The 11,680-nt window shown below is 42.4% G+C and overlaps 1 protein-coding gene and 1 long non-coding RNA gene across 4 annotated transcripts; both read left to right on the forward strand.

The window, feature by feature from the left end:
• Positions 1 to 217: 217 nt before the first annotated feature.
• On the forward strand, positions 218 to 4,020 carry BLOC1S2 (biogenesis of lysosomal organelles complex 1 subunit 2). 3 transcript variants are annotated; one of them, XM_034061409.1, is made up of 5 exons: positions 218 to 364; positions 1,201 to 1,317; positions 2,181 to 2,300; positions 2,792 to 2,896; positions 3,432 to 4,020. In XM_034061409.1, the coding sequence occupies exons 1-5, from the start codon at positions 229 to 231 to the stop codon at positions 3,461 to 3,463; spliced, it is 510 nt and encodes a 169-aa protein (XP_033917300.1). In that variant the 5' UTR covers positions 218 to 228; the 3' UTR covers positions 3,464 to 4,020. The 3 variants fall into 3 exon arrangements, with proteins under 3 accessions (XP_033917300.1, XP_033917301.1, XP_012985638.1); XM_034061410.1 differs by having other exon boundaries at positions 219 to 364; positions 1,204 to 1,317; XM_013130184.3 differs by lacking the exon at positions 218 to 364 and adding an exon at positions 401 to 645.
• Positions 4,021 to 7,193: 3,173 nt separating this feature from the next.
• On the forward strand, positions 7,194 to 11,517 carry LOC115947279 (uncharacterized). The gene is made up of 3 exons (XR_004081221.1): positions 7,194 to 7,411; positions 10,765 to 10,869; positions 11,395 to 11,517. It is a non-coding gene; the product is annotated as an uncharacterized lncRNA (long non-coding RNA).
• Positions 11,518 to 11,680: the final 163 nt, after the last annotated feature.

Below are 11,680 nucleotides of genomic sequence, written 5' to 3' on the forward strand. Positions count from 1 at the left end.
TGACAGCACAGCCACGTCGAGCACAAGCCGTTCTCCTGCTGAGCTGCTTCAACTGCCTCGTGCACCCTCCAAACACTTGCTGTACGCGGCAGTGGAGCCCACCCCGTACGACGCGGCCGGGCGGTGGGACGGGCACGCCAGAACCTACCCGAGCAGCATTCACCCCGCGACAACTCCACCGCCGTGTACGGAGCGGTGCGCTACCACCCCCGACCGACGGGGCCGAGCATGCGTCGCGGGGCCCAGGGGTGGGGCCGCGGCCTGTGTGAGGTCCAAGCCGGAAGCGGGCTCTGCGTGAGGGGGTCTGTTCCCATGGCGACCGCTGCGGAAGGGCTGTCGGAGGCCGGCGCGCAGCCCGCCAAGCGTAAGGGTCTGGGGGGGCCGTCTCCGGGTTCGCCCCTCAGCCGCATGGCGGTGGCCGGGCCCTGCCAGGCCGCGGCTCTGGCCCGGTGGAGCAGCAGCCGCCCCGCGGAGGGAAGGGTGCGGAAAACGGCTCCGGGGTGGGCCCGCTGTTCGTGATTCTCGGCCCTGGAGCCCGGCGGCTGCATCCCCCCAGGGGTCACCGCGTGTGTCTGCCGCTCCCCCGCGCCGCTGCTTCTGCCGGCGGACACTGCGGGGCTCGGGGTAGCCTTCATTTTCAAATCGGTAAAAGCAGCCGGCAAAAGAAAGAGCAACCTGTCGGGTTGAGGAGGAGGTGCAGAGCTGTGCCCACGAGGAGCAGAGCAGGGGCAGGTTGTGTAGTAATGGGTTTGGAAAAGCAGTGATCGTTGTTTTCTGTAGGTGGGGATCTGTTGAAGCTCTTCGTGAAACCGACGGGGGGGGGGGGAGGGGGTGTGTGTTTCTGATTCAGTGACTAGAAATAAACATCAGTAAAATTGTGCACAAAGTCAGTCAGAAGTTATCCTCAAATTCCTTTTCTGTCCTATAAGCACACGAGGGGGCTGCTGCTTGCAAGTTCAGTCAGGCCGGGTGCCTGTCCCTTAAATGCTTCTCAAAGTATTTTGTTGAAATTATCTTGCTGCTACCTCAGGGAAACTGCCTAGGTTTGTTACCCTTTAGTATGATGTACACAACTTATACGGCAAGTTGGTGTAGTCAGTTTGAAGGGGGAAAAAAAGATAAGTGGGACCATTAATCTGTATAGTGTGTTTCTTTACCTGCTACCTTTCCCCTAATCTTGTACCCGTCTACTCTGATCAGAAGAGCCTGCTGTTGAAACAGCAGAAGAAGCTAAGGAACCAGCAGAGGCAGACATCAATGAACTCTGTAAAGACATGTTCAACAAAATGGCCACTTATTTAACAGGTGAACTGACAGGTAAGGCACAGCAGTATTGACCTACAAGTAAGTTTTTGTTTCTTTTCATTTTCTTCTAAAGATCTATTGTGTAGTTTGTTTGAAATGTACCTATTTAGATCATATCTTGCAAGACTGACAGTTTAAGTCTGGCATGTTGCTAGAGTACTGACAACACTAAGATCAGTTATATTAATGAAGTCCCAGAATAACAAAAATGTTTTTCAAAAGAATTTAGTAAGATATCAGCAACTTAAAAAAAAGAATATCTTTTTAGTCTTGGAGAAGATAGTACATGGAAAACCAACCAAACAAAAGGGGTCTGGGTTAAGAAGGACTAGGAGAAGAGGACAACTGAGAGTGGAATGCATGCATCTATTTTGTTTTGAAGTGAGAGCAAGGGTCATACATGCTTTCCAACATTCATGCTTTATTCTGAGGTGCTGTGCAACATTAACTGGACAAAGTAAACTGCTCAACAAGTCAGTGTGTTCTATAGGCTCTAATTTTGAAAGCAGGCCACAGAACTAATTTGCCTGAACTTGAAGAGTATATGGTACAGATTACCAGTCTGGATTTGTGTTATCAATTTTGTGAATGTAAATTTAACTGACAGAATAAAATTAGAAATATGATGAATTAGTTAATTTTTCTCTTTAAAAAAAATTTGCAAGTGAATAGGTATTTGTCAGTCCAGTTGATTTTTGCAATTAAAAAATATAATCTCTCTTTCTCTAGCGCATTATCCTAATACCCATATTATCATCTAAACTATTATTTGTACATTTGGCTATTGGTTTGAAATCTCTTGGCCTGTTGAAGAGTCTGCACCCAATTCACACTGCATCAACTTTTAATCAGAATGAACTTTGTTTTTTTTTAAGCCACCAGTGAAGACTATAAACTCTTGGAAAACATGAATAAGCTGACTAGCTTGAAGTACCTAGAAATGAAAGATATCGCTATAAACATCAGTAGAAATCTGAAGGATTTAAATAAAAAATGTAAGTAAACCAAATAAGGTAAGGGTATAATAAATAGTACATTCACTTAGGAAGTGAAGCATTTAAGAGTCAGTTCACACTCCATTAGGTGCTGAAGCAAAGAAAACACTGAAATAGACATACTGCTATACAGTGGCAATCTTGTATATTTTTTTACAGCTATAGACTACGTAGACTAGTATAAGAGAAATTATATCTGATTTTATGTCCTGTTTTATTCTAAGTTTTGGATATGATAGGAAATACTGCTTCTCTGATTCATGTTGTATTGTTACTTGTGTTGAGTCTAGCCAGTACTCTTAAACTTTCCATACTTTCCTGGAAGAAGGCTGTCAGTATCACTGCTTGATTTTGGGGCAGGGGAAGGAAGAAGCTTTTAAATTGTTCTATCAGAATAATGTAATAAAAAATTACTGTGTTTCAAATGTCAGCTGTTTCATGAAAGTGAATTGCTTGAGAAATGACAGAAATTATTTTTCTCCTTTTTCAAGATGCTGCTCTTCAGCCATATCTGGAACAGATCAACCTAATTGAGGAACAGGTTGCAGCTCTGGAGCAGGCAGCTTATAAATTGGATGCATATTCCAAAAAACTTGGTAACTATTGTCCTCTACTGTTACTGTGTAGCAGCATAATCCCTTGCAAGGGGACTTAAAAAGACAAAGTAAACTCCTCCTCTGTTTAATAAATCTGAGCTGCAGAGTTGACTGTGCTGCTTCTGGGCAACGAACATTGTATGTGAAGTAGTAAGCCTTGGGAAAAAATTAATATAACAAGTTCTCTGGAGGTGGACTAGTTATAGGTATTATAGAGCTACAGATTATTAGTGAGGCTTGATTTCTCTTTTACACTATGCACTGACTAAAATTTTAAAGACAGATGTTTAATCCTGCAAATAGAGGGATTCATGAAGTTCCACCAAGCACCCAAGTCCTCTTGGTTTAAATCAGTATTAGTTGTCTGACTTAAGAACCTTAAACATTTTGTTGCATAATTATACTTGCCTAAATGCTTTAAAAAATCATCCTGAGTGATACTGTAAATTAACTTAAATTTTAAGATGTTTAACAGCTTACAGGATTCGAAGCTTTTGCTTATCCAGACCTAAATAATTGTTCTTTTCTTCTGCAGAAGCCAAGTACAAAAAACTGGAGAAACGGTGAAATTGCAACAGTTTTTAAGTTGGAGTTGGGCTATGAGTCAGACTGATTTCTATCTAAGTTGCACAATAGCAATTCTGTATGTTGACAAGGATCTGGTTACAGCTAACATCAAAGCTGATAACTTTTTTTGTCTATTGACTACAGTAGGCTGTATTCAGGCTTAAGGCTGAATAATATTTTCCTCTTCTCAAGAGGTTCTCTTGCCTTAGTTGTTCTGCAGTGAAAAGTAGAAGCCTGTTCCTAACCCCTATGTTGATACTGGCTGTGTGTTAGTCCTATGTCCCACATGAAACAATCTTATCTAGGAAAAGCCCTTCAGAACCTAGAAAGACCTTATCCCTTAGTAACAGCTAGACCTAAACTTCATTTTTATGTTCACTAAGCTCTGTGTTGAGAAGATACCTGGGCCTTTGGAGTTATGAGCATGGTATTGAGAACACTTCATTTTGGTATCCACCTTTATCGGTTTAAAATAGAGAGATTAATTATTATAAATTTACAATAAAATAACTTGCTACATTTGTCTCATGAATTACAAATTCCTGTTGGAAAGATTATGTAATGTGTCTTTTTTTTTTTTTTTTTTCCAAAGGATCTGTTAATAAAGACAAACTCCTTCCAGCTACTGGAGATAATAGAAAATAATATGTTTTAAACTCTGTGTCAAGCATTCCTGCAATTATACTATTTTATTGTCGGGACCTCAGGTGCAGTGGCAAGGAGTATCACATGCTCAGCTTACTTAAGAGATCTTTACCAGTGAATTCTGATCCTAATAGTTTTTGAAGAGGCACAGAAAGCTTCTGAACCAGGTTAGCAGTGCTCCAAATTGCTAATTTAGCAGAGCCCTTCTTACTGAACAGTTATTTCAAGTGGACCTTTTTATCCATACCTACTACTTCAAGCTGTCTTTTGAGTGAGTTGCAGTGTAGGATAGTACTGATATAGGAAAGAAGTAGTTCAGACTTCTACAGGATGTTGAGAAGAATGTCTGTTCAGGTGCCAGTGTGCAGATCATAATGCCGTCAGCCAGTATACAGCCACTGTAAATAGGCCAGATGGACACTTCCCTAGTGCTGTTTAAAAGCAGTGAAGCAAAGATGACCTTTGAGAGACATCACCATCACTTCTAAAATATTTAAAATAGAAAGTACTGTTCTGTATGACCTTGATGTAGGAATTGAGAGAAGGTTGAGTTCACTTTGAAGAAAGGCCTTTTTGGAATGGGCATCTTTAAAGAACAGGGTTGTCTCCCAAAGTTATCTACCTATTTGCATCTGTATTGCTTTTATCCATAGTTAACTTGCAGATAATTTTTCTACCTGTGGAAACAAATTAGCCGTATTGGTATTGTGACCAAAGCAACATCCTCCAACCCAACAGGAAAGGGTACCAATAGATGAGTTGTCATTTCTGTGTTGGAGGCAATGATACCATGTAGAATGGCAGCTTGTTTTAAAAACTGAGAGATCATCATCTTCTGAGGATTCATTCTGTGTTTGCAGTTCTACTTGGGCAGGAGGATCTAGCTAGCCAGATCTGAAATCTTGCTGCCTAGAAACTGGCATTTGAATGACAGCCTGAACAGTAGCCTGCTTGATAATCTCTGATGCTGGAAAGTGGTACCACAAGGTGGTAGATAATGTAGAAGTCCTGTTTTTCTAGTGTTTCGTGCATCTGTAGATAATACAAGAGCTAAATGTGACTAAGCCAAAGCACACAAGAGCTAAATGTGACTAAGCCAAACTCACCAGTGTTTTTGATAGTGTCATCCTTTCTCTTTATGATTGTGGAGGAGAATCACAGATGTTTGATTGCTGATACAAAAGCTTGAGGGTGCTGCTCAGAGCTCTTCTGTTCCCTGAAAGAATGAGGGTTTTCATTATAGTATGTAGCACCTGCTTGTGGCTAGGAGCTTAGTTCCTGAATCCCTGTAAGTCCCTTTCTGGCCCCTACCTGCCTTTAAGACAGAAAAGTTGCTGACTTGCATTAGGTTGGAAATGGTTCTGGAGCTGACTGGCTATTGGTTCTAGGACAAGGCACTGATCTTGAAATCAGAAAGCCTAGGTAATCTTTTGATTCCCAGCTGCTTCTGGGAAGATAGTGCTAGATACACATAACGGATGCTGGCATACAAAGGAATTGTTCTGCACTACAGGGATGCATCTGGCCCTGCACTCTGGCTACATACAGAGGCCCAGATGAAGGGGTGGCATAGTTGTGTCCCAAGGAATTGCAATGGAGAGCTGGCCATCTGCTGTCTAGAGAACTGATAATCTCCATGTGATGAAAATACGAAGCCCTAAGTGCCAGTGTCTTGTCCCATCACATAGCAGCAGGCCAGTTAAGTTTGAATCATGGCAGATAACCTGCAAATCAAATATTGAACACAGAGTGGAATGTGGCCTGGACATCTCCATGCTCTAGTGGCAGTATACTGCCACTGTAGTTGAAAGTGCACTTCCTCATTGGGTGTGTGCTGTATGCTCAGACTCTCAACGAGACACAGACTTTACAGATCCAAGTTGGGTATGGAACTGGGTGCGTGGTAGCCCTGCTGTGTCTTTAGGCAAGTCCCAGTCAGCTTCCCTTAACACCTACTATCCACATTCTAGTTGGGATGCCCAAACTCAGTTCCATAGTAAGAAGGATTCACTGTCACTGGGATCATAACAGCAGCCTTGCTGTGTAAATTCCTGAAGTGGCCCAGAACAACAGTGTGGCTCTCCCCTGTGTTAACAACTTCTGGCACTTCCAACTGACTTGGACCCAGTAGGACACCTTTTCATGTTGTGGCCATGGGGAGGTGTTTCAGGGCTGCTCATCTTTCTTAAAAAGAGGAAACGGTTATGTGCTTCACCCTTTTCAAACATGGTTTAATATACCAAGCTCATCCTGTGGCAGCAAGACTTCCATAATGTGTGCCTGGAGCATGCTAGGTTGCCAAAGGCAGTTACGGGCATCACAGCAGCCCTGGAGGAAGCTTTCCTAACACAAAATTTAGATACAAGAATTGTAAGAGTTTGGGCAGACAGGCAAAAGATGGGCTGGTGCTAGCTAAGCAAGAACATGTTCTCAGAAGCACTAGGGCTAGAGTTTTTTCTTCTGCTCAGAAATGAACTGGAAGTTTGTGATTAAGCAGATTGTGACTGTACAGAACACCACTGGAGAACATGCATACTAGCTGTAAGCCCTAATTACCACTTGTCAGGTCTGAAGGCAGAGCATCCTGTCAGTGTAACGACTAAAATTGGACTGGTGCCCTCTAAGACAGCATCAATGCAGCTGTTGTTAACGGGTATTGTTCTTCACCCCTCAAAGCCAAGGGGATTCAGGAGACTTGAGTGACTAAGTGGGTAGGTAAATATGATCACATGAAAGTAAACCCATTATCTCTGTACTTGCCTCACCTGAAGGATGCTCAGTCTGCATGGAGCTCCCTGGCCTGCCCCATCCCACCTCTTCATAGTCAGAGGTACGATGTCTGGTTTGTATGTTTATAACAAGGCAAAGAGCAGGCTCAAGAATAGGTGACAATCCTCTTTGGATCTGGTTTTGTAGAACTGCTGGCTTAGACATATGTTGTTTTAATCATCTGCTTTGAGGAAGAGGTCCACTCACCACATACCACACAACATGCTGTTGGAAGGTCTAAGAACCTGCGTGATCAGGGCACAGAAAACGTCAAGGAACTTGCTATTTGCTCGTTGTCTTTCTTTGCTAGGATTGCAGGAAGGCCACAGGGGGGCGATGTGTCAGCAGAGAAAACTGTTACAAGAGAAAGCCGTAAAGGCGGAGTAAAGACAAAATCCTGCTCCTGTTCAAAAAGTTACTTTTGTGTGTGTAAGAAATACAGCGCTATTTCAAAACTACAAAGATGAAAACCTCCAGGAGCTCTGAAGATGGGAATCCATCTAGCCATTGCCATCAAGTGCTTCTTGTTTACAGGTAAGAGAGCTAAGAAATAGCAAATTCCTTCATAAACTTTTGAGTATCCAACCTCCACGAAGCAGAAATGGGAATGAGAGCTTGTTTCACCAGTGACTATATTGGGAGGAAATTTTAGGTACTGAGTACCTGGCTGGTTGGAGGATTGTGAGACAAGGGCATCCCAATCAGGCTAAGGGCTTTCAGCTGTGTTCCCAGTTTTTTCCTCTGAGTAAGTATTTCCCTCTCTGCCTGACAGCCCTCTGTGTGACTGGTAGAATACAAATCACAGCAAGGATGGCACGTCCTTTGGAGAGCAGTACCACAGAAGAGACATAGGTAGGTGTGTGTGAACAGCATTATATTGAGGAAATATGTAGTCCAAAAGCAGAAGCACAACGTGGTTACTGCTTAGACATTTCACCCGGAAAATCCATGAGAAGTTTCAGAGGAGGTAGAGAGGTATAGGGGGAGGCTAAATCTCTATAATTTCTCTTCTGCAGCATTTTCTGGTGGAAAATATAATAAGAAAGTAGCATGTGCTTGAAGGGAAGAGCAAGGGAAAGAACAGAGGGAGGGCTGACAGATGAGAATTAAGGGGCAAAGTATCTCAAGTGATCTATGCAACTGCTTTTGAGCTGAAACAGTTCTTGAGGACTTGGCCTGCAGCTGCAAACCAGGGGTAAGAATCTTGTGGTTCAATTCCAGAAGAGGATTTTCCCCCCAGTACCTCAGGACAGTTCTGCCCAGCAGCTTTAACAGGTTATTCTGAAGTCATCCAACTTTTAGAACAGTACTCTGTGGAGATGCCCACAGTCTTCAGAAGGGGCTTTTAAGTCACTAGTGGAAACTACAACATGTCCAACAGCTGAAAAACAGCTCTTCTAGAATGGAGTATACTTTTTAACCTGGAACTCTCGTGTTCAATAGAAATGTTAAAAGATACCCAATGGGATGATAATCACAAGTGTATATAATGGCCTGAAGATAAATACATTGTTGTATGTGTAGCATGCCATCAGAGGACAAACATACAAACAAAATGTAAGTAATAAGTGGAAGACAAGCATAAATGCAAGGTTTATTAAAGATTAATGTTTGTCCTTGTTTTCTGATATTGCGGTAGACAATGTTGACCTTAGAAAAGATCACAAAGAATTAAAAATGGAGCAGTTCATCCAAGTTTGTTGGCAGCAAGTGTTTTTTTTCTAACCAGTATGTTTTTACTGTAGGCTTCATAAAGTAAGACTTCCAGGATGCAACTTTAGCCCTTCCTGATCCCACATCCCTATTCTGTATTGCAATGAAACCCCTGGGAGCCACAGTCATTTTCTTGCTGGTTTGCTTTGTCCGCCTCCTTGTCTGTTCAGGGATGTCTGAAACAGGGAAGCTACCTCCTGGGCCATTTCCTTTGCCCCTCATAGGAAACATGCTGCAGCACGAAGCAAGTAGATGTAACTTAAAAGCTGTGTTCTTTTTTGGTAGACTGTTTCACCTCAGTAAGAAGTATGGTTCTGTGTTCACAATATGTTCGGACTTGGTGTGTCCAATGGTGTTGTATGAACCTTATGCTGTGAAATAAGCTCTGACTGATTGACAAAGGCGTAGAATTCAGTGGAAAAGGATTTATACCAGTCTTCCAAAAGTTCTCCAGAGGAACGAGTACTTTTCTGTGAGATTTTTCCTAGGTAGAGGTGTTCTTTGGGAAGGGTGTAACTGAGAAGTCAGAAGCGGAAAAAGCTGATGTTTCATTTAGCATAGGAGCAAAGCCTGGAAGAATTTGAAATTAAATAGTCCTAATCTCAGCTGTTGTAGATCATAGTTGTTTTATCTTTTAAGATCTGGGTTATGACCTAGAGAGCAGATGGTTGTGGGCAAATTCTCACACAGCTTTCCACCCTTCTGTGGGTATGTCACCCCAGCGGGACAAGTACATCCTAAGATAGCCAGGATTACTTTTCACTGGGGGCCATTGCACTCCCTCTTTCTTCCTCCTTTCCTGAAAAAAAGAAAATTTGGGCAAACTGCCATAAAGAAAGCAGGCGTCTCTCTGATATGATAGCAGGTTAAAGAATTTAACATAGAGGCATTGCATCAGGAGTAGTTAAATAGAGCAATGCATGAACTGCTTGCAATTTGAAATATAATAAAAAATGAAAATGAGAATCAATATGAGAAGAGTGAATAAATTCAAATTTAAAGTTGCTTTGAAAGATGCTAAAAAGCATTTAACCTGGGAATTATGGCAAGAAATATTTTCTACCTTACAGAGGTGAAATTTCATCTGAAGGGCAAAAGGCAGTGGAAAGACCAGTTACTTCTGCCTTCTGAAATTTCTTACAATTACTGTTCGCTGGACTGTATAAGTGTTGAAGCTTAAACGTTGGTTACTCATGCTTCTAATCTGCAGCATATGCAGTAATTTTCATCTATTACCTAGGGGTTATCATATGCAGTTTTTAGCCTATGAAGGATTCAGATTAACCTGAATGGCTCTCGGAGCTTAGTGTTTCTTGCAGTATGTGAGCATAGAACAGGAAGCTCTAAAGGTCATAATTTCTAGGGAATTAATCCCCTTGTGCAGGGTTTTGGGGTTTTCCCCTTACTTTTCAAGTAGTATTTCAGACAGCTGCAAATGAAACACATCAGGAAGATGGGACAGAGTCAGCTGGAACAGAAATTAGATGACACAACCTATGCAGTAAAATGTGTTACCTGTCATTTAACACCAGTTCTTGATCTGGAAAATGAGTAACCAAAGTGTCCCCATGTGTGTGAGAAGCTGTTAAGAGAGCCACACATTGCAGTGGAAAAGCTATGCTCCTTGGGCTGACAGTTTTCAGTGAAAGCAAGAAGCCAAATGAAGCAGACTCCATATTAGAGTTTGAAAAACTGGAAGCACAAGTGTTAAAACTCTCCCTGAGTACCTTGGCTACAAGAAAGCTTGAACCTTTGTTCTGTGTTTCTCTATTGGGGGTATATGAGTGTGTATCCAACAGCACACAAATATTGAGAATTATAGTTATGACCTGTGTGAAAAACATATCTGGTGCATTTTTGTGCCAAACAGAAGTGTTTAGAAACATTAGTACCAAAGCAAAAGCTTTTCCGTGTTAATGAGTAATCCAAAAGAGAACTTCATCCTGAGTGTCCTGCAGCTCTGGTGAGCCTCAGTGCATTCTGTGTGATACAAAGTCACTTAGGTCTCTTGACAGTAACATACATAGCTTAACATGCTACCACTGAGCACTGACATTACAAGAGGTCAAAATAGAGTCCCTCCTCTAATCTCAAAGCTCACTGCATGTCATGGTGGAGTCCCTGGGAGCTTAAGGTGTTTCCTTGCTGATTTGCAGTGCTTGCCTCCTTTTCAGCATGGAACAGAAAGGCTGTCCCTGGGCCCATTTCCTTTGCCTATTTTACTCATGGCACAGCTGAAGAGGAAGTATGGAGTGCCTTGAAGACTTGGAAAGCTGCAGGTAACGTGATTAAGTAGGAAATGTCAGTCCTACATCTGTATCCGGTATGCTTGGCAATTTGTGTAAACTCTTTTATTTTGCCTGTGTGTAACATGGCAGGGGGGTTGGAACTAGATGATCTTAAGGTCCTTTCCAATCCTAACTATTCTATGATTCTATGATTCTATGATAAGATTGTTGTAGTGATCTTTACATACTTCATAAAGCAATAGGAAGATGCAAGCTGCTGTTCATCTAGGAAATGGCACTTGGAGGATCCATGTATTTGATTTGCCCTCTCTTGCCACAAAGGAGAGCTCCGTAAGCACAGCTGGGGTTCTGGTAGGTGTTGTAGGGTCAGTCCAGCCTTCGCCCACATTGTTACTGACTGTGGAAGTTTCATAGGTTGTGTTGGCCAGCTCAGTCTTCAAGCCATAATATGTTTCATATAAATGAGTGAAATAAAACAGATATATATAAGACATTTGGGATTATAAGGTTTGTAGAAGCGGTTTTTTCACTAAATGGTGTTCTTCTGTGTTGTAGATTAAGCCCAGCCATCAGCCCAGAAACCATGCAGCCACTCGCTCACTCCTCCCGCTTCCTCCCCCCGCTCCTGGAGGGATGGAGAGGAGAATCGAAAAAATACAGCTCCCACGGGTTGAGATAAGAACAGTCCAGTAACTAAGGTATGACACAAGCCACTACTGCTACCACCAATAAGAGTAATGATAAGGGGAATAACAAGGGAAGAGAATATAACCACTCACCACCTGCTGAGACCCAGCCTGACCCGAGGAGTGATATAGCCCTTCTGGGTAACTGACCCCAG

Source organism: Melopsittacus undulatus, chromosome 4 (assembly GCF_012275295.1).
Source record: "Melopsittacus undulatus isolate bMelUnd1 chromosome 4, bMelUnd1.mat.Z, whole genome shotgun sequence".
In the NCBI taxonomy this organism is placed as follows: Eukaryota; Metazoa; Chordata; class Aves; order Psittaciformes; family Psittaculidae; genus Melopsittacus; species Melopsittacus undulatus.

What these genes read in the sequence shown, in the direction of transcription:
- BLOC1S2 (XM_034061409.1), top strand. Translation starts at nt 229, where the DNA reads ATGCGTCGCGGGGCCCAGGGGTGGGGCCGCGGCCTGTGTGAGGTCCAA. An exon ending in GAAGGATTTAAATAAAAAAT is followed by an intron (nt 2,301 to 2,791) that starts GTAAGTAAACCA and finishes TCCTTTTTCAAG; the next exon opens with ATGCTGCTCTTCAGCCATAT. An exon ending in TGCATATTCCAAAAAACTTG is followed by an intron (nt 2,897 to 3,431) that starts GTAACTATTGTC and finishes TTTCTTCTGCAG; the next exon opens with AAGCCAAGTACAAAAAACTG.